General features: G+C 36.3%; 1 protein-coding gene and 1 pseudogene across 4 annotated transcripts in view; both read left to right on the forward strand.

Moving 5' to 3' along the window:
- Map2 (microtubule associated protein 2) overlaps positions 1 to 24,953 on the forward strand; it is a 77,475-nt gene extending 52,522 nt beyond the window's left edge. For 2 of the 4 annotated variants that reach the window (XM_028765796.1, XM_028765797.1), the window contains exons 5-12: positions 182 to 388; positions 570 to 704; positions 3,990 to 4,051; positions 5,527 to 5,671; positions 8,348 to 8,679; positions 15,999 to 16,080; positions 20,562 to 20,674; positions 21,147 to 24,953. In XM_028765796.1, the coding sequence (XP_028621629.1) occupies positions 182 to 388; positions 570 to 704; positions 3,990 to 4,051; positions 5,527 to 5,671; positions 8,348 to 8,679; positions 15,999 to 16,080; positions 20,562 to 20,674; positions 21,147 to 21,362 (1,292 nt within the window). In that variant the 3' untranslated portion in view covers positions 21,363 to 24,953. Of the gene's footprint in view, positions 1 to 181; positions 389 to 569; positions 705 to 3,989; positions 4,052 to 5,526; positions 5,672 to 8,347; positions 8,680 to 14,027; positions 14,121 to 15,998; positions 16,081 to 20,561; positions 20,675 to 21,146 lie in introns of all 4 variants that reach the window. The other 2 variants (XM_028765795.1, XM_028765798.1) reach the window with 2 other exon arrangements.
- On the forward strand, positions 18,578 to 18,725 carry LOC114619917 (annotated as a pseudogene).
- Positions 24,954 to 25,695: the final 742 nt, after the last annotated feature.

The following is a 25,695-nucleotide window of genomic DNA, read 5'->3' on the forward strand; positions in this document are numbered from 1 at the left end:
TTTCAATCTTCTCCCAAATAAGACCCAATAGCCTAGTGGGGAATTTGGTTTCCACTTTAAACATTTAAAGAATATTTATACGTCTCTATTTACTTTACATTGTGTTACATGTATGACATATATGACATCTGTCACTAATGTTCTCACTCTTCTTGTTGCCATGGTTTGCTTTGATTCACAGATGATGATAGAAGCATCTTGACAGAGCAGTTAGAAACTATTCCTAAAGAGGAGAGAGCTGAGAAGGAAGCTCGGAGACCGTCTCTCGAGAAACATAGAAAAGAAAAACCTTTTAAAACCGGGAGAGGCAGAATTTCCACTCCTGAAAGAAAAGTAGCTAAAAAGGAACCTAGCACGGTCTCCAGGGATGAAGTGAGAAGGAAAAAAGGTTCATTTAACAATCACTTCTTTTAAAATGTGTGGTGTTTTTTTTAAATTAATTTGTTATTGCTCTTTTGTCAAAGCAACTTGCCTAACTGGTTACTTATAAAAATCTTGTTCATTTTTTTCATTCCAAATGTTTACTTTCTTTCCTGATGGTGTGCTTTTTTGTGTTTTCTTATTCATAGCAGTTTATAAGAAGGCTGAACTTGGTAAAAAATCAGAAGTTCAGGCCCACTCTCCTTCCAGGAAACTCATTTTAAAACCTGCTATCAAATACACTAGACCAACTCATCTCTCCTGTGTTAAGCGGAAAACCACAGGTGACTGTTCAATTCTGCAATGTGGCTGGCAAACATAGATGTGTATTTTTTTTTTAAGTCTCATTACTGTAGAAGCTTCTTCATTTTGTTTTACTTCCAAATCTCAGCAATCATGAACAGTTTCGCTATTAAGTGTCTTGTATCATTATTCTTTTTTTTTCCCTCCCTGCAGAAGAGGTCATGGCCATCTGTTTCTTTGTCATGCTCAGACATAGCAGTGCGTGATTGTATCTTGGCATTGTGCTCTATTGTCACGGTCTGGGGATCCCTATTTTCATTCTGTGTGTTTGGTTAGACGATGGCGATGAATTTAACCGTGGTATGCATTCTCATTATTTTGCTTCTTTATCTCCTCCATGCTTAAATCCATGTATATTTGTCCTATTTTCTCTATTTTTTACTGCCAAATCTGTTACTGATGTTGACTTTACTGAGACAATGTATGTTGACTTAGACTTTGGAAATGAGAAACCCCCTGGAGTAAGACTAATTTTTCAAGATTATTTTTCTTTAGATGGAAAAAAAGAAGAAAGAAACTGATGTCTATCCTATCAAATTTTATTCGTCATGTTCAAAGTGAATACCTTTTTAATCTCCTGTGCTTCATCTTTGAGATTTTCTTAAAGATGTTCATCCAAACTGTCAAATGTTCTAATATAATTCAATGTGCAAAGTTGTAAGTTAAAACTCCACTTCCTTATGAGTGAGTTAAATTAGACATAAATACATTTTCTATAATTTCGGCACTGGAGAGGCAGAAACAGGTGAATCTTTAGGTAGATCTCCAGTGTGAGGCCAGCGTAGCCTATTCTGAGAGATCTGGGCTACATATGAGGAGGAAGAGACATTTCTGTTTGGCCTTCTACTTATTTCTGCCTCTCCCAAATGTACACTCCCATAAGCTTAAAAATCTAGCAGAAGAAAAGAATAAAACATGGGAGGATTCATCAGGATATAAGCTGTAGCAGTGGCTTTGTTTTTATAAACACTTACTCTTCTCACAGAAGACTTGAGTTTGGTTCCCAGTACTCACATGTCAGTCTACAATATCTATAACTCAAATTCTGGCCTCTGTGTGCACTGTACATATCTTGTACACTAACATTCAGGCAAAATACTCATACACATAAAATAACAATCTTTTAAAACATAAATCCTAATAAAAATCTATATAGCTCTCTACAATGCAATTTTATTTTGAAATTTTACTGTAAAGTATCAGGTTATTTACTTTGTGTACCAAATTATGCTATGATAATCTTAATTTTAAATTTTCTTAGTATCTATGTGGATATTCTTGTAGTCTACAAAATGTTAGAAAGACATCTGCTCCTTTTAAATATTCATTGCAAATGGCTTCATAAAAAATTTTGGTCACTTTAAACATTAGCAGTGATATCATTAACCTTACTGAGAAAAAAATCAGAGTCATTGATCTTCTAGAACAACCACCAAAAGTCACTAGTATTTTTGTGACTAGTATTTAGTATTTTTGTTTAGATTTCATATTTGGGGCTTGGGTTTTGGGGTTCTATGCTTTTTGAGACAAAGTTTTTGTAGATATCCTAGGTCAACTTTAAATTCATGATCCTCCTGCCTTAGCCTCCCTGATGTTGGGATTGCGAGCATGCACCACCATGCTTGGCCAAAATTTCAAGTAGCATGTGTTCTACATGTAGAAACCATGTGACATACTCTATGCAAGAACAATATCCCAGCCAAGATCTGAGTTTGGAAGAGTCTTCTATATACAAACATTGTGAAAGACTCAGAGTACAGAAGCACTTCAAAGTTAGAAATCAGGAGTTAACATAAAACTCCAAATATTGTATCTTGATCCAGCTAAGTAGATCATGTTTTTTAGAAATTCTGTTTTACTCAGAAAAATGCTTTGAGAAGTATATTCTCTTGGATTGAACATTAAGAAATCTGTGTTCTACGTGAAAAGGTAAAGATGCTGTCAGAGTTATGCAATGTCAGAAGAACTATAAAATAGTTTGTAAGCTGTTCATATGACATGCTTGCATGTCATTGGTGCTCACTTTACCATATTGAAAGCCAACCCTCCCTCCTTATATTCATTCTTTAAAGGATTTTTAAATTTTCAGACTGACTAGAGTCTCTCCTTATTCTAGTCAAATAGTAGGAGAAGCCAACAGGAAAACCATACAAAATGCAGATGTTATTGGATTAAAGCCAACTCCATATATGCTTTTCAGGAGCTTTAGATATGTCATAGGTGGAGTCAATGGCATTTTCACTGCTGTGCTAGGATCTGAAAAGACCTCCTAGCCAGTCCTGATACAGTAGACACACTATGGACAGCCATTGTGTTGATATAACAACTCACGTAGCATAGGACCCTTTTTATCAGAACTACTCTGAAGGCTTATAAGGATTTTTTTATGAAGATTTCTCTACCATACATAAGTAAACAAATAAATAAATAAGGATAAAGTAAAGATACAAGCTATAGTGTTTTACTTCTGAGGACATCAGTCAAACACTGCTATTCTTAAACACAAAGGATTATCAATTCAGGTAAGTCATCCACACAGAATGTAGGGTGGGATGGAGTTGAAAATTGAGACCAGAAGCAAGCAACAGCATTGAGAGAAACAGCAGTAACAGATGCAGTAATTGTGTCATACAGGAAGTGCATGTGTAGAACACGTTTTGTACTTACTGAACTTGAAGTCTCTCATTCTCTGTCACTGAGAAGTTATTCTCTTTCCCTTCTTGTGGTACAATTTCACTTCAGACAAGTATGTAAATCATAATGCAAAGTGAAGAGGTGCACAGCCAAAGGGTTTGCTGATCATGATAGCCTGGGAGGTAAAATACAGAAGGATTTGTAGTTAGCCAGTGGCTTCTAGAAAAGGAGGGTTGAACATTTCTATATCATTCCAGCCCCCTAACCAATCAGATTCCTTTCCTTCAACTAGGCAGCATTTGTTTTGATGTTCTGTGACTTTTGATCTAAAGATTCTATGTGTATATGTTAGATACTCAAAAGTACCTTGATGACCCATAGGAAAATGAGCATGTGCACTGTGCTCCCTTTTACTTCCGTAGACAATAGTCTGTTAATGTGCACATGCTATAGTTGCAGCCACATAATGCGTTACTGTTACCCAAGTTCCTTTGGCTACTGAATTTGAGACTCAAAAGCAAGAGATTTGTACTTTACATTAGTCTTGTGACAGTAGAACACCCAAATATCAGAAAACATATTTATGTAAGTTTGGGACTCTAAGTTGTTGGCTTTTTTTTTCTTTTCAACAGCAGCAAGTGGTGAATCAGCTCAGGCTCCCAGTGCATTTAAACAGGCGAAAGACAAAGTCACTGTGAGTAAAACAAGTTTACTCTTCTCTTTCATTCAACTTTTGGTATTCGTTCAATGTCTTACAAAGTTTAGGTATTATGTAGACAATTATATTTCTTTTTAAATGTCCATTTTCACCTGTTTGTAGAATGCAAGTCAAAACTGGCATCATCTAGAATGATGAATAATGGTAGTTGGGGAGAACACAGCTCGATTTGCTCTGTTACCAAGATAACATACAGAAAACTGCACAATGAGTTGTCAAAAATGGGGAGGAAAAAAAATCACTTAGATTTTTTTACATGACATACTTTAGCTTATAATTTATAATTAATATATTATTTTACAATTTCATTATAAGTCTAAATGAAGCTATGTAGATGAGTGAAAAGTAATACTAACTATAATTCATTTCACTAAAAATTGTTACAGTTACCATTTTGGTTTTTTTAGTCTTTATTTTTCCCCTCCTTATAGGTTTAGTAACAAAAAAAAGAAAATACCTTGTATAGACTTTTAATTTAATAGTGAGGATTCTTAATGACCATTTTAATGACAATGTGGCATTTCACTGGGTGATAGTGATATTTGCATCTCTACTGTGTATTTCTTACTTTTTAAAAAAACTAAGATTTTATCATGTCTGAATCCTGAATATTTTTATCCATGTCATCTCTTAATATTCTAAAACTTCCTGTATAATAATTTAGTTGAGAAAATTAAATATAGTAATTTTCTTCTTTATAGGTTTAGTAACAAAAAAGAAAACACTGAATATTGATTTTTAATTTAATAGCAATCATTATTAATAACCATTTTAATGACAACATGACATTCTACTATGTTTTAAAAAGATAAAAACCAACATGAAGTAATTTTGCTCTTTTTATGAATAGAAGAAAACCAATTAAGGTCTACTAATGAAATTCTAAATTTACAATGAACAATTTGATTGATTTCAATAAGTAGCTTAGGAGACAATTTTGGCAACCTTACAACCCTATGATATTTAAATCACAGTTCTTAACTTATCAAATATGGTAACATTTTACACTTCCACTTTCCTATTAATATAGGCAGTATTTTGTTTCCAATATTGAGCAAAATTTCGGTAATCATCTCAAACTGAGGGTCTTTAGATAAAGATAAGGAGAAATAATTCAGTGTTTATATGAATAATTATAAATTAGACAGATTTGTTAATAAATGTAAGTAATGAAGCTCTTGATCATATTAGCAATTTATGAAGAAGAGTTTTGTAAATTCATTCCTTCTACATTCTTATTTAAAAACTAAAAATCACAATTCATTTTTGATAATGTCACTTCAAGATAAAAGCTCAGAACAACACAAACTATAAGTTCTAAGTAATGAAACAGAAAGTTTTATTAGTATATTATAGTTGGTGGTATATCAAGAAAGAATTTGCCAAGAAAAATGACCAGACCACTGTTGCGTAAATAAAATGACCCTAATATCTTTGTTTTCCCTCATCAGGATGGAATAACCAAGAGCCCAGAAAAACGTTCTTCCCTCCCAAGACCTTCCTCCATCCTCCCTCCTCGCAGGGGTGTGTCGGGAGACAGGGAAGAGAACTCCTTCTCTCTGAACAGCTCCATCTCTTCAGCACGGCGGACCACCAGTAGGTCATCCTACGTTGTTTCCTTTTAATCCTTTAAATGAAAAAGAAGCTTGCTTAAGTTTGTAGTATTTAAATAAAATGGGCCTGTATTAAAAAGATATTATCTTTGTAGATAAAACTTAGAAATTCTAGATTGTAGATTGTTCCAAAATAATGCTTCGTGTCAAAACAGTTGATGGAAGAAATGGCAATAGATTGTCTTTATATCTACTGAGTTCAAGACAGTCTTTTGTAGAAGGATGTTTCTTTCTTGATTCAAACTTAAGACAAAAAAAAATTCTGAAAAGAAAATTAATAGAAAAAAATTACTCATTGAATTGCTTTATAGATCTCTACACTGTTAACACTTACTAGAATAACACACATCTTTAAATCTAAATGGCAAACCTAAAACACAAGGCTAGGGAGATAGTTCAGTAGGGAAAGTACTTCTACAAAAATCACAAGCATCCGAATTGGGCTCTCTAGCACTAATGTAAAACTGAACACAGCGGTGGACATCTATAACCCCAGCAGACAGGAGCATCTCTGAACTCGGTGGCCAGAAAACTTAGCCAATCTATGAGCCCCAAGTTCAGGAAGAGACCTTGATTCAAACTCTAGGTGAAGAGCAATAAAGACTAATGTTGACCTCGACCTTCTACACACACAATGTATTCATACACACAGAGAAAAATGAAAATTCTACTTAATGTTTTTTTTTAAAATACTGTGCCAAATGACCCTTAACATGATGTGGCCCGTATAATATCTTTGATCTCGCTTGATTACTGACTCGTAATGAACTGATCCGCAATTATAGCAATCTGTGTGGTCTGTGTAATGTTGAGTCATTACACTGTAGATTGCATTGCTGCTGAGGCTATCTAGCAGATCCTGTATCAAGTCGTCATCCTTTTTCATTCAATGAAAATAGCTACCATGTTTAGCACATATTAGATACAAGACCTTTAAAGTATCTCTTCTACTTGATTGAGTTAATAATTCTGGTGGTCATTTGTTAGAATAATAATAATAAGACCGAATACTAACATATCGAATACCGCACAGCTAATACTTGGTTAGATTTGGTCTTCAGTCCACTGATGACTTCAAAATTCTCCTTAACATCTTAACCTTGATTGGAAGAACCTGGATGCTCTATAAAACTACATGCAAAACCAGCTCTCTGTAATGTATGAACTACTATATAATGATGGATGCTTTCATGTTATAGCTGATTTTCATTCAGCTTTTGCTTTCAGAGATTTAATAATAATCTCCCTACTGAGACATGACTATCATACCTGACAGTGGTTTGTCTACAGTGAAAAGGTCATGGTCATTGCAGCACTTGTGCTTAGCATTGTTTATTTGGGAAAATATTTGCATCCTTTGAAGTCTATGCTAGGAGGGCTTTGACAACCTCAAAAACACTTTTTTTCCAAAGCAAAAGTAAATTGTTGGAATAAATTAGCAGAGGAGGACATTTAAGAATAAGTAATCCCCAGGGAAGCAACTTTCCCTTCACATATCTAGGGTTGGAACTGGACATATATAAGAAGCCAGAAGAGGGTAAGACAGTCAAAAGTATCAAGTGCTCCCCAGAGGAATGACTTCAAGTAGGCCTATATGTGTTGCTATGGAAACCAAATGGCACTTTCTAAATAAACCCACCTCTTTGAGTCTCCCTGTTTTGCCTTTTAAGAGATTTATAATTTTCCAAGCTAGTGCTGTTATGATATTCTAGCTTTAATTTGTTTTATAGTCTATTGCCTTGTGTCATGTGATACCAATTATAACTGACATATTGACATCTACAAATATTGAACCTATTTTAGCTCCACACAGCAATAGCAAAAACATACATGGGCAATTAGAAGGGCAAGCATTTTGCTCTCTTCTGTTTGCCTGCCATCTCCTTAGCTACAGTCAGCAATGTCCTGGCATGTGTGCAACTTTGAAAAGAATTTGAGGGAAATAATACTACGCAGGAATCTCATGAACTCTGGGAGAATGAAGCATTTGTAGTCCTGGATGCAGTAGAGATGGGGAGATTGGTTCACTTAACTTAACGCACAATAAAACCCCTTATTAAATGTGTTAGTTTGAAACTTTCTGAGCTCTCAATACAAACTTTTCAGTTTAAGGTTGAAGCCCTACAAGCTAAAAACTATGGGGAGTATATGCTTGTATTCACTGTTTCATGTGTACATCTAAGTCTCAGAATGGATGTATTTGCAGGGAGATCCATGTGCCATTCAGGAGTCTTCCCACAATCAGAGATCCACATAACACGATAAATGTATGCTGTTTCTAACTACAGGTCACTCATATGCCTCAATAATCATACAAACAGAAAAATAGTTTCCAATGACTCCCAATAAGAACTATGAGACCAAGCAGGAAAAAGATACACATTTTAAATTTATATATTAACATATATCTGAAAATACTACAAGTTTATGAACCTAATGGAAGGAAAGGATGTTCTCACCTCATTGAGCACTATTGTGACCTTCCATAAAGATTTCTAATGCATTTGAATTAAGTTCTGTGTGAGCATTAGCTTTGTGTGGGAAGAAGACTACCTTGAGAATTTTCTATGCTCTGATGTGATTTTCTTTTCTTTCCGTGTGTGTGTGTGTGTGTGTGTGTGTGTGTGTGTGTGTGTGTTTTACCTATTTATTACCATAGGGTCAGAACCAATTCGCAGAGCAGGAAAAAGTGGCACTTCAACACCTACTACCCCTGGATCTACTGCCATCACCCCTGGCACTCCCCCGAGCTACTCTTCACGCACTCCAGGTACCCCTGGAACCCCAAGCTATCCCAGGACACCAGGAACCCCCAAATCTGGCATCTTGGTGCCCAGTGAGAAGAAAGTTGCCATAATCCGCACTCCTCCAAAGTCCCCAGCTACTCCTAAGCAGCTTCGGCTTATCAACCAACCACTGCCAGACCTGAAGAATGTCAAATCCAAAATCGGATCAACTGACAACATCAAATACCAGCCTAAAGGGGGTCAGGTAAGAGCTCCATGAACATGTACTTGACATCAGATGATCAGTCCCACTCACGGTTAAATTTCTTTTCGTGCATTATAATCTGGCAGTCCTGTGCACGGGGGAAGGAGATGTTACAGGATCCTGAGGTCTCCATTCCCTGCTGAGTGTGGGTCTGGAGAATCAAGCTTAGGAAACACATTGAAAATCATTTACTCCATCGTATCTTTCTGGTCATTATTGGTTACTGGTTGGCTTAACCATGTGTGCAAGGATTCTTTAGTTGATTTCTGGAATGGGTCTCTGCAGCTTTGTAGATTTGGATATATTAAAGTTAGCTTTGTGGTCCTGAAAGAAAATGAGGCAAAAACTATTTAATAGTCCCATAGAATATTAGTATGCTATGAGATGGTTCAACTTCATAGGGCTTTTAAAAATTATTCTTAAAATAAAGGACAAACAGCAATGTATACCTTTTTAATGCTCATTAGATCCCAGATTCATCTGAATCTCAGTGCTTTTTCTGTCACTTCTCTCCTTGTCTCCTGTAACTTCTGCCTCTGACTTCTGCTATCCTTCCTTCTTGCCAAAATAATTCCATCTTAGGAGGTTTCAGAGAAGGCTCTTGCTGAAGTGAGAGGTCTTCAAGCACTCCTGCCCACCCTCAATCCCAGAATTCCTTGCTGCTGCATCCTTAGCATCAGCTTGCACTGGTGTTACATTGCATTTCTGTTCTGGGAAGCCCAAGGCTTAAAAAAAGTCAACCAATGAACCATGGGGGAGGGGGCAATGAGACCCTTCAGGAACAACCATTAATAGTGTGCTCACAGATATACGTTTACAGGAAGACGCTGCGAAAATATGAGGTGTAAGAAAGCTTTAAAGCCAGCCCCAAATGTAACTGAAATTCTAAAAAAATTAATCTCTAATTAAAAAAATAGGAACAAAAACCATTTCATTATTCTTAAATTCATCAGTTTTTCCCATTCAATAGAAGAAATTCTTTGGGATCATTTAGAAATAGCCATCAGTTGCATATTTAGTATTATATGCAAGTAATTTAGAAGAGTAACTTAAGTCTTAACCTTAAATGGAAAGTTCTTTGCTATGGCTTTTAAAAGAGAGATGTCAAAAAACCGATTAACCTGTTTTGAGACAAGGTTTTCCTGCAACGCCCAGTTGGTCTTCTTTAGCTGCCTCAGCTCTCGGCATTATGAGACTACAGTACAGATTCCCTTGTCATAAAACCCATGTCCTCAGGCTGTCCTTCACTAAATGTGGCTTTTTTTGTGTCCTGGAAATCTTGATTTTTAAATCAATTGTCTATCTCTTGATTCACAAAGAAATGTTAATCATTTCTATAACATCATATAGAAACTAAAGAAAATTTAATAAATATAAAAAGGCATTGATACCATTTTATAGAAACTGTATAGTATATGATTTTCTTTGAGGGTTCCTAAATATTATCCAAACCTCCTTATTGTGGTTTTAGCCATTGATTTGCAAGACTCTTTAAGATTAAATTGATACAAAAATATGAAGACATCCATTTTTTTTCTTTTTGTTTGTTTGTGTCCCTAGGCTCACTTCAGGTTGACCTTCACAAAAATTGGTAATTCGTATAGTTGGTTTAAAAATGTCTTATTCCTTCAGTATGAGATAAAGCACCCTTAGAGATTATACTTAAAGGCTAATTAAGACATATTAGCCAAAATTACATCAAGAACTAAAATAGCTTCAAAATCATGGTGGCGTTTTTTAAATATCTTCTTTCTCTGAGCCATTGTTAGCCCAATGCAAAGTCACCCTATCTCAGCCCTAGACAACTTGGAAAAAAATCCATAATAAAGAAGGGGCTCAGTGATTTTTTTTTTTTTTTTTTTTTTTTTTTTTTTTTTTTTTTTTTTTTTTGCAGAAGCAGGAGGTATTTCTTCACCAAGGTGAAAGGCAGAGAGAAAATGTCTGCTCCCTAATTTGTAGTGGATAAGTTAATTATATTTATAAATTGTGCTATCTTCGTAGAAAATATATGTGTCTCAACATTGTAGCATTTTCTTCCTAAAAACCCCTTAGAGTATATCTTCTCAAACACTAGAGGTGAAGAACGCCTCTTTTTTGTGTGGAAGTTCATTGGAGAGTTTGACTAGAGGATTCTGTCATTCCTTTATAGAATGAGTGGGAAATATTTTATGTTAGGATGTCATAGAAATTATCAGGCTGATTTTGTTAAAGACCTGTATTACTTGCTTGAGCATCTGTAAATGCACACCACTGGAACAAACCTAAGCCACTGGCATGCTACTGTCAATTACAAATGTATTATCTTTGAATTTTTGAGTGGGCAGCCACCAACCCAGAACCATCAAAGAAGACAGAGCCATCCTGTACCTTGTGCAGAAACTAGCTTTACAATAGTGGCATGAAGGAATTTGTATGCTTATCATTTGTTGCAAATGGAACATTCGCTGCTTTCTGTATTTGTAGCTTTTGTACCTGTGTTTCTTATCTATTATATTAAAGTCTAGTCTCTGTCATCAGAGAAGCTCAACACAGTTCACTGAGGCAAGCCTGGTGGAATAGACACGTTAGTAGAATATGATAAGCTTTACAGACAGAAATGGGGAAAAAATGCAATCATTAATTTACTAAAGAGAGTGAACTTGACTCGTTCACTCAAGCTACACTACAATTATCTTATTAAATATTTTGAATTGAAACTATCTGTGGCAAGATTGTTGATCTCAATTTAATCTAAATTTTAAGTTAATATTTGCCTTTTAAGAATTAGATTAACAAACATGTAGCTTAAGAAAATTTATGCAACTTGATGAACTCTTCTGTTTTACCTTTTCTGTGAATCAGGTTTTATAAGAAGGGCCTTTGATTTATATGGAATAGACCTATATGTATTGAGACACTTCTCATTTTTTTCCATCAACTGTATCAAGATCAGTTTTAAAACACACTCTTCAGGGTGTGTCATTACAGCACTAGGGAAGCAGCAGGAGGATTACAAGTTCAAGACCTGCCTGGGCTACACAGTGGTGCCCTGTAAACAAACACAGCACAAGTTCTATGGCCCTGAAATAGTTGCATATTGTTAATGGGGCCAGTCAACAGAACCTGTTTCCCCAGACTGTTCATTATTAGAGGATTAGAGAAAGCAAAGTTGTGGCTATGCCTGTTGATTTGACTGATTGCCTTGTGAATTTTCATTCATTTCCTGGGTTTGTCATTCTCAGATTAGCTGATTCAAAGATAGTGTAATCTCCACAAAAAGAGTAAGATCAAGACAGTAGATAAGATTCATTCACATAGGAAGGATCCAACAGTAAGATTGCCAATAGCACTGTGGCAGAAGTATAAGAGGGAGCAAGGCATAGTGTCTACATCTAGACAGATTGGACAGGTTTTGGGTTAACTTCTGTCTCCCACACCAAACGCCTGCTTTACATTACAAATTTGGTAGTCATTGAGATCTACCATTTAAAAAGACTGGTTAAGTTTCTCACTGGAAAATGAGTGACTCTGAGGAAAAATAATCAACAGAAATAGACTTTTTAAATTAGAGAATTTTTAGATCCTAGAACATTCAAAATGATACTGACAAGGCCATCCCTTTAGATTGAATCATTTATTTTGAAAATCATGGAATCATCCAATAATTAAATGTTAGCATCGAAAAGATCTATGCAGCCGAACTTGGATTTCCAGCTTACAGTAAGTGAATAGGAATCAATGTTTGGCTTCTAATGATAATACTGAGTCCCTTGAGACTAATTCTTAAGTTGAAATTTATGAAATAAAATTAGAAATACCTTTTATCCCCCACAGACTAGTAAAATAGCTCATTTAAATTCTATTTCATTTCCAGAATTATTTAAAATGCTATTTCTAGGAGCAAGTCAATATAATTTTCCTTTTGAAAATAATTTATGTTTGAGGTTTTAGATTCAATGGTCTCCACAGTTTTAAGAGCAACTTCTTCCACAGCTTATGTAAAACTTAGAATGTGGCATATTTAATGGTAGCTGTAAATCCTGTACTAAACTTACAGTTTTTATATTGAAAGTTTTGTTATGCCCTAGAGAACAACCTAGTCATCATGTCTTCTGAATTTAAATGTTGACAAGAGTTCCTTGCCTTGGGCTCCTGGTGAGAGCTGCTGCCAATGATATTTCTCTGCAAGGGACAAGCTACCTTGCCCATGTTAGAGATGAACCGTGATTCAAACCTTGCCCAGCTAAAAATAGGACTCAATGCCCTTTTAAGAAATTCGAGGTGCTTTCTGCAAACACTTAAAGACTTGTTAATGCTTTCCAGAAGACTGAAGTTATTTATATTTTCGATAGAAGATAAACCGGACCTTAAAGATATAGAAATGTGATTTTTTTTAATCTATGGAGGAGAAGTATCCAAAACAAACAAACAAGTAAACAAGAACATCAATGACCATAGCAGAACTAAATTCTTCTTTCTATATTTATTTTATTTGTCCTTCAAAGCATGCCAGTTCAAAAGACATATGAAAGAAATTATAAGAGTTATGACTGTTTCAGTATGTTACAACACAGTAATGTCTTTCCAGGTCCTGATTTGCTGTGGTTTTTAGGATGAATGCTTGACTTCATGAATAAAGAAAATAAAACATTGTCCTCCAGTCTTGAGTCTACCATAAAGCTGAGATGATGTCAAGATGACCTAACACTTGTCAGGTCTGGTTTTCTTTCCTTGGCAACTGGAAAGAGTGCTTCCACATGGCCACTAATGGCCAATGGTCACTCAGGAGCAGTTGCAAGAAAGTGGCCTTCAGAAGCCATAGGCACGGTGAAAGCAGACCCAGGGATTCTTCGATCTCCCTAGGGAACAAGAAATTCTTTCATGAATGGGAATCCTGACTTGGACATGTCAGGCAGACCAAGCATGCACCTCTCTCATGCAGTGTACAGTAACAGAAGGGACAGGAACTGGTTAGTAAATGATGAGTAACACTGTAGAGCTAAGAGGAGTGCTGACATAACCACTGAGACCCTGGGCTAACCTCCACTGTGCTGCACCACTGAGTAAGCCCCTGTGTTTCCAGCCTCCCCATCACAGATAATCCAAGTATTATTTTTTTCATTCTTCCAGATTTTAGTTATATCTATAGAGCTAGGATACCTAAACCTGCAGAGCACTTGGCCTTTGAGGGTCCAGGGAAATAGGGACTCCTACATCATGACATGGATACAGTTGCAGTGTAGACTCTTCTACATGACCATGAGTGGAAGGGAGTTGAGAGCCTCTGTAGTACTGCGCCCCCCACCCCAATTCTAGTTCTCTCTGCCCCAGTATCTGGAAAGAAAAATGTTACCTCCAATTCCTTTTAGGTTAGGATTTTAAACAAGAAGATCGATTTTAGCAAAGTTCAGTCAAGATGTGGTTCCAAGGATAACATCAAACATTCTGCTGGGGGCGGAAATGTAAGTAGAAGCTTCCTTGAGGAAGCCGCCTTGATTGTGTGGAGCCTCCTGCACAGCCAGCACCCTCTTTCCTTCCTCGCATTCCTCATGACACACTACTTTCTCAACATGTGCCATCAAAGGTAGTGGCTTGCTGTCTTGGTGATGGGTGTCCCATCCTTTTCTGTCAGATCATTTGAGAAGGGAAAGCTTGCTAGATATGACACAGCAAACCCTCTTTGCCTGCTAACTGTTTCCTTGTTTTTTAGTCACCAGAGTACTTCTGTCTCTATTCCTCTGAAAAAAATGAGCTGGACTCACACCTTTCTAAATTCCATTTAAATTACTCTTGAGGCAAAGACTGATATACTTGAAAGTGCTCAGAGTATATAATGGCAACCCTCCATGGTTCATTATTCATGAAAGCTAGGATACCTTTTCAAATAATACAAAATTGGCAAAGCAGGACTCATTTATAATTCAAAATGAAAAGACTAGTCCCAGCATACATTCTACCCTGATGGGATTTTTCCTGTCTCTTTCATTTAGTGTAAATAATATCTTATGAAAAGAAATGAATAATGAATTCATGCTTGTTATATGTTGGTTGAGGCAGAGTTGAAGCAGTCAGTTCAACTCAAAGAAAGCATGGTTCCTCATAAAAGAAGGATAATTCCAGCAGGTGGATTATGCTGACTCAATTTTTCTACCATTTAATCATTAGGCTCTGGTCATCTGTGATTTAAGGAATGGACAGGGTATCAGACTCCAAATCTTAAGGAGTCTAAGAATCCTCTGTCTTCTCACTCTTTAACTGGGCAGAAATGGATTTAAGCACTGAAAAGAAAATATTAGTCCCTTCTATAAAGAGCAGTTACCCAGTAAACAAAGTAGACAGAGAAAAGTAGACTGTGCCATGGGAATCCCACAATAGTGTTTTCTGGGCTCCTTCATGAATGCTGGTCTATGCCTCAGGATCAGTATCCACACTGACTTGGTTGTTCTCCTGAGTATAAGCATACGTAACATCATGTGCTTTTTCACAGAAGCAGCTCTGGTCCAGTTTATTCCCTTCAGAGTGGCAGATGTACCTTGATGCCCTACATGCAAATGCCCGTAGTTCCAATACAGTAGTAAGAATAAGTTCAGATAACTTAAGCTCTTATACCAAGGTAAAGTGGGAGGTTTGGACCTGCAAGACAGTGGTTTTAAATTTTCCTTAAGAGAAGAATCATTTGTTTTATTGTGCATATCCCCAAGGAATTCTTATATCCTTAAATTCTTATATTCATCTGATGCTTATGGACAATGGGCCACTACAATGGGCAATAGAAAGCTGCTTCACATACAGACAGACAAAAGATTTTAATGAAACATAAAAAGCAAGAAAAATAGTATCATTTTCTAACCCAGTGTGCAAGAAAAATTCCACTTATCCAAGATAAGAGAACAGTTTAGAGAAGCTCAGTTAGAATTTTCTTCTGTCTCCATGCTGTCTTGTTACTGTGAGCAGCGATAGTCACTTCTATATAAAAGTCACTTTATAAATAATAACCCATCCTCCTCTTGCTTCTTTGCTACAAAAAAAATTTAACCTGGTGTGTCGTTTTTCTCAAAAGGTGCTTGCCTTATTAATATAAATATTCCTATGCTCTTACAATATTTTCTATTTTCTACTAATAAAACTTCTATTCCAGGGTTTTCACTAATTAGGGTTCTTCTTTCCAGTTTGAAATAAATGGAACAGATGGGTGTGTGGTGTGTGTGTGTGTTTCTGAATGTAGTGCTACATGTCACAAGTGCGGGTACATGTTCAGAACTGTGTGTAAGCTTGGCGGGGAGTGGGGTGGAGCTTCCATGTCTAAACCATCTTAAGCTCATTTTCTGCGATTCACACAGGTACAAATTGTTACTAAGAAGATAGACTTAAGCCATGTGACATCCAAATGTGGCTCTCTAAAGAACATCCGTCACAGGCCAGGTAAAAATATATTTGTCATAATTTAAAAACATTAATTGGATTGAAGAAGTAAACAATTCTTGATATTTTTGTGAAAAATTTGCCTCAAAAAAAATGTTTCAAACTCTTGATACTCCATTCTTTTAGTGATAGAAACTTAAGTTTAAACTGTCAAAGCACCTCACTTTGGGATCAGTGAGCCGAATTACCTGGAAGAGACCATGTGTATAGAACAGGCACAAACATTGGAGCTCTTTCAAAACATGTAGACTACAGTATTCATCAAGTCTTACAGATTAGAACAAAGACTGTATTTCTAATTTTTTTCATAAAATTGTGTTGTTTTAATTATGTAAAATGGAATTGAGAGCTGAAGAAAGTCCTTTATCTGATTCATTTCTCCAGTTCTTTCTTGAGTAAGTATGCACTGGAAATCCTCAGAAGGATACAATATGTCCCCAACTTACTTGACATTAGACCCTCTTGTCTTTTTAGGGTATCTCATAGGATTGTACTCTGAAGTAGAAATGAAATTTCCACTTGACATAGCCAGCTCCTTCTTTCAAGAGTATGAATATGACATGAATCATTGTCACTCTGAGTATCACAAATAGTTTATTTATGCTAAATTCTACCACCTCCAGATAATAATGGATAACTGTCAGATGTCTTATGTTTGTGAGAAAAATTTGACACTATACAATTTATAACATAGCATTGGATTACAGAATTGCAATATAATTGGCTTTATTTTAAATAACTTAACCATATGTTTGGCATCTTTAACATATAAACAATATTTAGATTAGCACACTAATCACCATCTCAAACACTGTCAAAATGAGATCTAACAATAACTGAGTTGAGACTTTGAGAGAGGAAATTATTAGGACTCTTTGCATTGGCTACAAAGATAGGTAGAACAAGTCTCAGAGTGAACAACTACATTAGAAGTACTTGGAAAGCTGGGCGGTGGTGGGGCACGCCTTTGATCCAAGCACTTGGCAGACAGAGGCAGGCGGATTGCTGAGTTCGAGGCCAGCCTGGTCTACAGAGTGAGTTCCAGACTGACAGGACTATACAGAGAAACCCTGTCTCCAAAAAAAAAGAGAAGTACTTGGAAATAAGTCTGCACTGTGCCAAAAGGTATGACAAATCAAGGTGATTGAATCTTTGCATATGGAACCTGCATTGCTAGGTACAGAACTGTCCCAATGGATCTATCTTCTCTGTCTCATGTCCTTTTGTTCAGATGTTCAAAGTCCCCAGTCCATAGCTAGCCTACAACAACATGATTGACTTATACTATTCTGTTTATAGCATAGCTGAGGAATTTTGCCACATTGCCATTTTTCTTGCAGAGTACAAAGAAAATACTGGTTTCTTTGATTCTGAACATATAGGATTAGTGAAATTCACCTGGAGTTTGGATGCTCAGAAACCATCATAGAGATAAGGAAATGTTCTATGTGTGAATTACTGGACATAAAAGACTATTGTCACAGACTCCCACTTATATCTAAATCTGGTCCCTCTATTATAACTAAATAAGATGACTAAATTCATAAAGGAAATGTCAGCCTGGTGATCCTTGACAGTAGCAATCTTTTCACAAAGTCGTTGTGGGAATGTGCAGTGTCTACCCTGGAAGCAAAGAAAACAGTCAACACCAAAAGGCACAAATCAAAATGCCTACACATTACTTTAAAGACTGATGGAGATTATAGTTTTCCATAAGTACTGTTCATTATAGCTGCCAAAGTATTTTAAACACAGAGGCACATATCTGTAAATTCAAACGGGCTTACCTAAATGTTACATAAGACTGCCTAGGGGAAAGCAATAGAGCTAGCCTATGCAAGCTTCCTTTGCTGGGTATAGGGAAAGCAATAGAGCTAGCCTATGCAAGCTTCCTTTGCTGGGTATAGGGAAAGCAATAGAGCTAGCCTATGCAAGCTTCCTATGGTGGGTATATTTTGTTTCTGTATCAGATTATTTTTCTCTCCTTTTGAGAAAAACTTCAGTAACATTTTAACCAAACTATGTTGACACAACATACAGTCAAAAAAAAAGATATCTTAAAGAGAGTAATTTCTACCAAAGGCTGCCAAATTTGCAAAAATAAGTAATTAATAACCTTAGTTGAAAGTCCCAACATTCTCCAGCTCCTAACCAAGACAAGTGCATTCATATGAATCACTATGAATGAAGCTAATCCCATCACAACCAATAAATAAGAACCACAGGTTGGGTAAAGACATAGGGAAAGCAAACCTCCATGAAATGATACATATTTAGAAATATCTCCCATACGTATAAATTATATGATAGTTTATACAGCCTAAATTTCAGGAGAAAAAAAAACATGAATGTTTCTGAAGATGTATTTCAGTACCTCCCAATTTCAAGAATTCCCTAGCGAAAGCAGTTGGGTATTAACATAAATGTCTAGAGTTGCCATAGTAGAAATAGAAGCTTAAGAGACATGAGATTATATCTTCATGAGGCTTATTTCTTTATGCTTATCTGTCAGAGAGGATCCTATGATCAGGAAAGTTTCCCCAATGCCAGACTCCAATGCACTTGGAATATGCTGACCCTCGCAATTTCCTCAAGTGTGGGAGACTCAACTGAATGATATGTGGTAGTAAGAAACTGACCCCTAAAAATTTACAGAGATACATAAGCATCAAGAATTCCAAACTGAAAAAGTGTTTTCTATGTTTGTTTTTAGAGATCCTTTTAAACATTTTTTAAAAGCAAAATTCAGTAGAAATATAATATTAAAGGATCAAGATGCAATTCTTCCAAATGAATGTATATGGTTGAAATCAAGCACCCCACAAGAAAGTGAAACAAACCTTTTAGACACGGTTATATTAAAAGATCCTTGTCTATCTTTCTAAGATATCAGCAAACACTTAGCCACGGTTATAATAGGCTGAGAGATGCTGGATAACTATTAGTACTACGACTACTAGTGCTACTACTACTACTTAGTGTAGAAGAAACCCTTGTGTTTGAAAATCTGAGAGAGGTCCACAGGAATGGAGAAAAGTCCTCTTTTAAAGGGTTGTTGTGGCATCAGAACCATCTGCAGATTATCGCACTCGAGATTGTTTGGGTTATAGGAAATGGCATAATCAAAATCCTGTCTCAGTGTTATCTGAACAGTGGCAATGTCAAGTTAGCGTCTGTGCAAGAACCTACTCAAAGTCATAGCCTAGCATTCCATATTAAAGACAAGGCTGTAAAACTAGCTATAAAGCGTTTAACTCATTTCATCTGCAAAGTTGTTGCTGTTGGAAATGTACAAGTGAAAGAAGTATTCTTGCTCATTATTTATGGAGGATTGGCTCCAAGATTCCATGTAGATACTCATACCCTTAGGTCTCTTACATGAAATGCTGTATATTCTCCTTCTATATAGTTTAAATCACCTCATTATTATTTATAGCATCTAATACTATCTAAATGCTGTGTAAATCTTGATTATATAATATTCAGGAAATAACGATAAGGAAAATGTTCTGCAGACACTCAATACAGATGCAATTTGTTTTCATATATTTTCAAACCCAAGACTGTCGAATCTACAGATATAGAGAGGTAACTGGGTACTGTCTGTTGCACACTGTCCCTCTTTGCGTTATTGCTGTGATGGACACTATAACTGAAAGTAACCTAGGAGAGCCACGGGTTCATATCAGCTTGCACTTTTAGGTCATAATCCATCATGGGGGAAGGGGAGGAAGTGCAAGGACCTAAGCAGAGACTGAAGCAGAAGTTGTGAAGAAATGCTGTTTGCTGGATTGTTCTCTGTCTTGTCTCCTGACTCTTATTCATGTAGCCTTCTCACAGCCCAAGGCCCCTTGCTCAGGGGTGGCACCTTCCACAGTAGGCTGGGCCTTCCCACATCCATCAGTGAACAAGATAATCTCTAACAGACTGGTCTGATCTGGACAAGCCGTCAATTAAGATTCTCCCAGATGACTCTGGGTGTGTCAAGTTGCAGGTGAAGCTATCAAGGACATTTACAATTATGGCTTAAAACATATTTAGATAAGTGACTTGTCACCATGAAGATCAGTAAAGTACAGTTTCATTTCTATTTAACTTGTTCTAGTAAAAAATAAAAGGTTAAATTCCAATGGTTAGGAAAGGATGCAATATGATATTTTCGTTACTGTGTTATTTTTAGAAGCTGGATTATAACAAGAAAACCTCTCTGGTTTCTAAGACAGACATGAATTTTTGTAAAAACATGTAGTGTATAATACATGTAATGTGTATAACAGTAGAGAAGAGATGCCATTTTCTTGGATCATAAGGCAAAACGACATGGACTGAAAGTTCTAACAGATTCCTCCCATTTCTGGTTAGGACAGGAATGTATACCTTCTTTGACATTCTATATGGCTCATCCTTGTGTGAGGGTAGTTTTTATAAATATAAGATTCCATTTCAGCAAGGCATTTAAAAAAGGCTTTCTCCTCCTGAAGGTGGTGGACGTGTGAAAATTGAGAGTGTAAAACTGGATTTCAAGGAAAAGGCCCAAGCTAAAGTTGGCTCACTTGACAATGCTCACCACGTACCTGGAGGTGGTAATGTAAAGGTGAGATGAGCCCATTACCAGTCATGCGTTTGTGCAAGTATATTTCTAATGACATATTCTTTTTAAATTATTTTTTTAATTTTGAAGTTATAATATACATAATATAATACATTGTTACATCATTCCCCCTCCTCTTTCCTCTCTCTGAAATCTTTCTCTTTCAAATTCATGGCCATGTTTTTGATTAGTTCTTTCATTCACGTATAGATTACATATACATACACATACATATATGTTTGTATAAATATATATTGCTAACTAGGAAAACCTACAACTACTTTAGTAGCCCAGCATAATTTCTAACTACATTCAGAAATAGCTTAATTAAAATGGATCTCTGGTTAAAGAACTTCTAAAACAGAAAGAAGGGATGCTAAGCTGAATACACATCATATTCTTATGAACTGGTGGGAAAGAGCTAGTAACTGGTGAAGATGCTTGGGCTGATGAGGACTAATGTTTCTCTTAACAGATTGACAGCCAGAAGTTGAACTTCAGAGAGCACGCAAAGGCCCGTGTAGACCATGGGGCTGAGATCATCACGCAGTCCCCAAGCAGGTCAAGTGTGGCATCACCCCGACGACTCAGCAATGTCTCCTCTTCTGGAAGCATCAACCTGCTCGAATCCCCTCAGCTTGCCACTTTGGCTGAGGATGTCACTGCGGCGCTTGCTAAGCAGGGCTTGTGAATACTTCTCATTTAGCACTGGAGTAATATTTAGGCATGAGCTCTTGGCAGGAGTGGGCTCTGAGCAGGTGTCATATTCATTCTTTACAAACCATAGATAAATAATCTCATTCCCCAACTGTAGTAATTGTTACAATTTTATATAAAAAATGAATAGTATATGCAGAAAAATGAATTCCATCCGCAACAGGAACACATGGCTTTACATGAATACAATTGGACAATTATTTTCGCTCTGCTCTGTTTTGCATGGAGTATTATTATTATTTTTAAAATTGCATTTTTACCTTTCATGTGCCTGAAGGCTATCCAATACATTCTGAAAGGCCTTGTTAAAAACCCAAGCTGCTCATTTCCCTATTCTGTTTATGGTTGAAAAGATTAAAAACTAACCATTGTCACTTACTACAGGTTCAATGAAATCAAGAAGTCTGATTGCAGGAAGGAAAGAGCATGTAAGAAACACATTTTTAAAAGTGTTATTTTGTATAAATGGGAAGAAAGATGCAACTAAGTTATTGGCGCTTGGGACCAGGATGATTATATCAGAGTATGTCATTCCAATAAATTATTTAACTAAAAAGCTAGATTTAAAGCATTTGAGTGTTGGTTGAAGAAGTGGTATCAAAGTGCATCTCTTAGGATTGGTGCACTTTTGTTAGGATGGGCTTGTGTCTGATTAGAATGTCAGTTGATTGGCTAGATTTGTGTCCACACAATCAGTTTCACACCCCCATTCCATCTGTTTGATACAGTATTATACATATAAATATATATATATATATTTCTCTGTGGCCATTTGTGATACTTCCTCATATACTTGAATATGATACTTCTTTATTCACAGTATCTGTGTCTCCTGCACCCTTTGGTGTTGCAATTTTAGGTATGTGAAAGTAGATGTTAGCAGGGTTCTCTCCCTATTTAAAAAATACATTTTAAAAAGACAACGAGTTTTAGCATGAAGTTGCTTTCTGTAACAACTCAAAGCTGTAACCCTGTTTTAGTGCCAGAACCAAGTCTTTCCTGTGATGCTAGAACATTTTTTTTTCTTTGCTTCTACCAACATGGAGTTTGTGGAGTGGGTCCAGTTATGCATTAAGGGGTTTACAGATTGTTGGTTCAAGGATTATGGATTATCTCATGTTTAATCACTGAATAGTTTGGGTTTTATCCCTCTAATTATTCATGACACCAATCTCTTACTATTCATTACCTCTTTCTTCTTTTTCCTTTTTCCATTTGCTAAAGTTGAAAGTAGAAAAAATTATTTGGTATATCTTTTTTTGTTCTCCAAATAGTATCTGTTCATTAAATTCTGTGATAGAATATATTTGGCTTCCTTCCCCCAAAGACTTCTTGATCAAAAATGAGAAATACAACATAATAAGAAGCTATATATGAAAAACCTTTGAGACACAGATATCCATCTCTCCAGGATTCTTCATGAACATGGAACATGGTATGATTTATTCATGAGTAAATACTATTTTTCTTGTTTTATATACAATCTAGACCTCACAATTCAATTAATTTCATTTATAAATCACACTTAATGGATAAGCAATGGCCAGTGGCCCCAAATAAGACAACACATTATCAAACCAAGTGGACATTTTAATTTGTTCTTTTTCTTGCTCGGGATTGGTAGACTGAATCTGAAGGGTTAAATGTGGAAGTTGGCTAGGTGTTTTATGTATCTGAAACAAACCAAGCCCTGTATATAAAGGAAAAAGTGAATATAAACAAGAGAGAGAGGCGTAGGAGTGTCTAAGACAGAAGGCAAAAGGAAGCAAAAGCAGAGAGAAACAGGTGGCAGTGTAGTGACCCATTGAGTATGACCCATGTAGTGACCCACTGCCAATGTGACAGTCACATGGAAAGCTTAGCATCAAACCAAAACAGTCTTCACAGCTAGTAGGTACACACACACACACACACACACAGTACATACATCTTTGTAAATCAGTTATTTTTTATATAACTTTAAAACTACTGAATAATGGTTATTTTCACTCTGGACAACCCATTCCTTACCTTCTCTTGAAATGCACAAGAAACAGAAGAAGGAATGACTGTGTGTAGAGAAGTTCAATCTTTTCTTCCATGTTTTGATAGACAAGGATTAAAGTTGTCTAGGAGAAAAAGTTAACAGATGATCTGTGTGGTTTTAAACTATGCAGAAGATAATTTCAACCCAGTTTATTGTAAAAATTAAGGCTAAGTAAATGTTTTCTAAGTGTTAAAATTCAGTTTCTTACGATGCGTGTTCAAAATAAAATTATATAAGCCCCAACATTAACAGATCTAGCACTAAAATAATCATTTTTTTCTAATGTCAAAACAATATAATGAACATAAGTCCTTGTTCTATGTGAAAAAATGATTCTCTATGAAGTGTCTACAAGAAGGACCTGAGCTTTTGTAGCAGACAGACAGAGGAATGCACAGGCTAAAATCATTTCCTTATGGGAATGTGGGATGGATCCCACCTTACCTACTCTCTTAAGATAATGACTCAAATTAAGCTTTTTGGACACCACTTCTGTGGGGATACACATACGCTGATCTAGAAATGAAAGGTGCACTACTCCATTTCTAGATCCACTAATGCCAGTTTCTCTCTGGCTTCAGCCTTTGAGAACCTGTTTAAGAATACGTAAGTATCCAGAGCTCTGAAGAGTTTGAAGGCCAACTTTTTCAGTGAACTCACACACTCTGGGTCTCCTGCAACCGACAATTGGGTACCTTGCAACAATGCAGGAAGGATCCGAGTTTATGATGAGTTTCAAAGGCCATGTTCATTTAGGAACTGACTCTCTCTGGATCTGCCTGCTGCGTTCCAGCAGGATGACGGGCTGAAATCCCACCCATAGGAAAGACACCTGTGCAATTCCAGCTCAGTTTGGGTGAAGATAGCTGAGGAAGAGGTTTAGTAAGCGGAAGAATAGACTATAGTTGGCCTTCTCCACACACACTCACACAGATGTGGGGCAGAAGACAGATCAGCAGCCAAATATATCATTATGTCAGTGGTAGTAAAGAAACGACGTAAATGTGAATCATTCTGACTTAGCTGCATTTATAGTTTTCCTCTCATATTTCATGGCACAGGAAAAAAAGGAAATGATTTGTGGTAGAAGTAGCAAAGTAAAAGTAGATTAATCATTTGGAAAGGCTAATTTCAGGCATTTCTTCAAGATTGATGTGCTAAAATTAATACTGATGTTTGTGTTTTTACACCTAGAAGTTTTAGTCTGGACATGTAGATTGAGGCCAAGTCCCTCTGTAGGAAAAAGATTTTTTCAAAACCCCTAAAAAAAAAATGCCAATCATGAAAGTCCACTTCAACTTTAGCAAAAAGGGGGGGGGGGAATTCAACAAAAAGTATACTCTGTATGCTGGGATCCCAAGGTTCCAATACACCATCTGAGGGGGGGTTCTTTCTTCTGATAGTTCTAGAGCCTGTTACCATAGAAAGGTATTTCTTCAATGGCTGGTTGTAGTTAGTTCATGTTTTTCAATCAATTTGCAAATGTATTTGTTGCTGTATAGTGATTGTTTTGCAAAATAAAATTGCTTGTCACCTTAACTACAAATTTCAGATTTTTTAAAAACATTGTTTCTGCATCTCCGGAGGGGAAATAAGTGTGTGTGTGTGTGTGTGTGTGTGTGTGTGTTATGTATATGTACACACAAATCATTTGATCAAAGAAACACTGAGGTTAAAAGACAACAATTACCTATCAGTTTCCTGTTATGTATTTGATCCTTATAAAATACAATTCTATACTACACAGAATACTTGATAAACAAATGTTTTGTTTTGTTTTGTTTCTTTTAGTGCTGAGCATCAATTCCAGAAAAGTGCACATACCAGAGAAATACTATACCACTGATCTAGATCTCCAGTAGAAATGCAGTTTTCTATTCTAAAAGAATAATGTGAGTAAGATCTTGAGCCTTACAAAATTAGCATCTGAAAAATAGTTTGACCAAAAGGAAAAAAAACTGCATTTCCCACCCCAAACCCAACTCATCCGGTTGTCTCCCTTTCAATGGCACTCCAAGGTGATCCAAGGAAAACTATGACTCATTATAATACTAAAACTCACACCCCTGGATGGAGAGTTAAGATAAGAAGACACTAGATATATGAACTTACATGTAAAACTACACATACCAAGACAGAGCATGAACAGAAAAGCCCATGTTTTGCAAATGAGAAAAAATCCTGTGCTATGGTAAGTTATAGCCGAGCTTGGTGCAATGCTGTCCTTGGGCTGCTCAGCTGGTTCCTGGCTCCTGTATGCTTCTTCCTTTGGAAGCTCATC

This window comes from Grammomys surdaster, unplaced genomic scaffold (assembly GCF_004785775.1).
Source record: "Grammomys surdaster isolate TR1022 unplaced genomic scaffold, NIH_TR_1.0 165, whole genome shotgun sequence".
Classification (NCBI taxonomy): Eukaryota; Metazoa; Chordata; class Mammalia; order Rodentia; family Muridae; genus Grammomys; species Grammomys surdaster.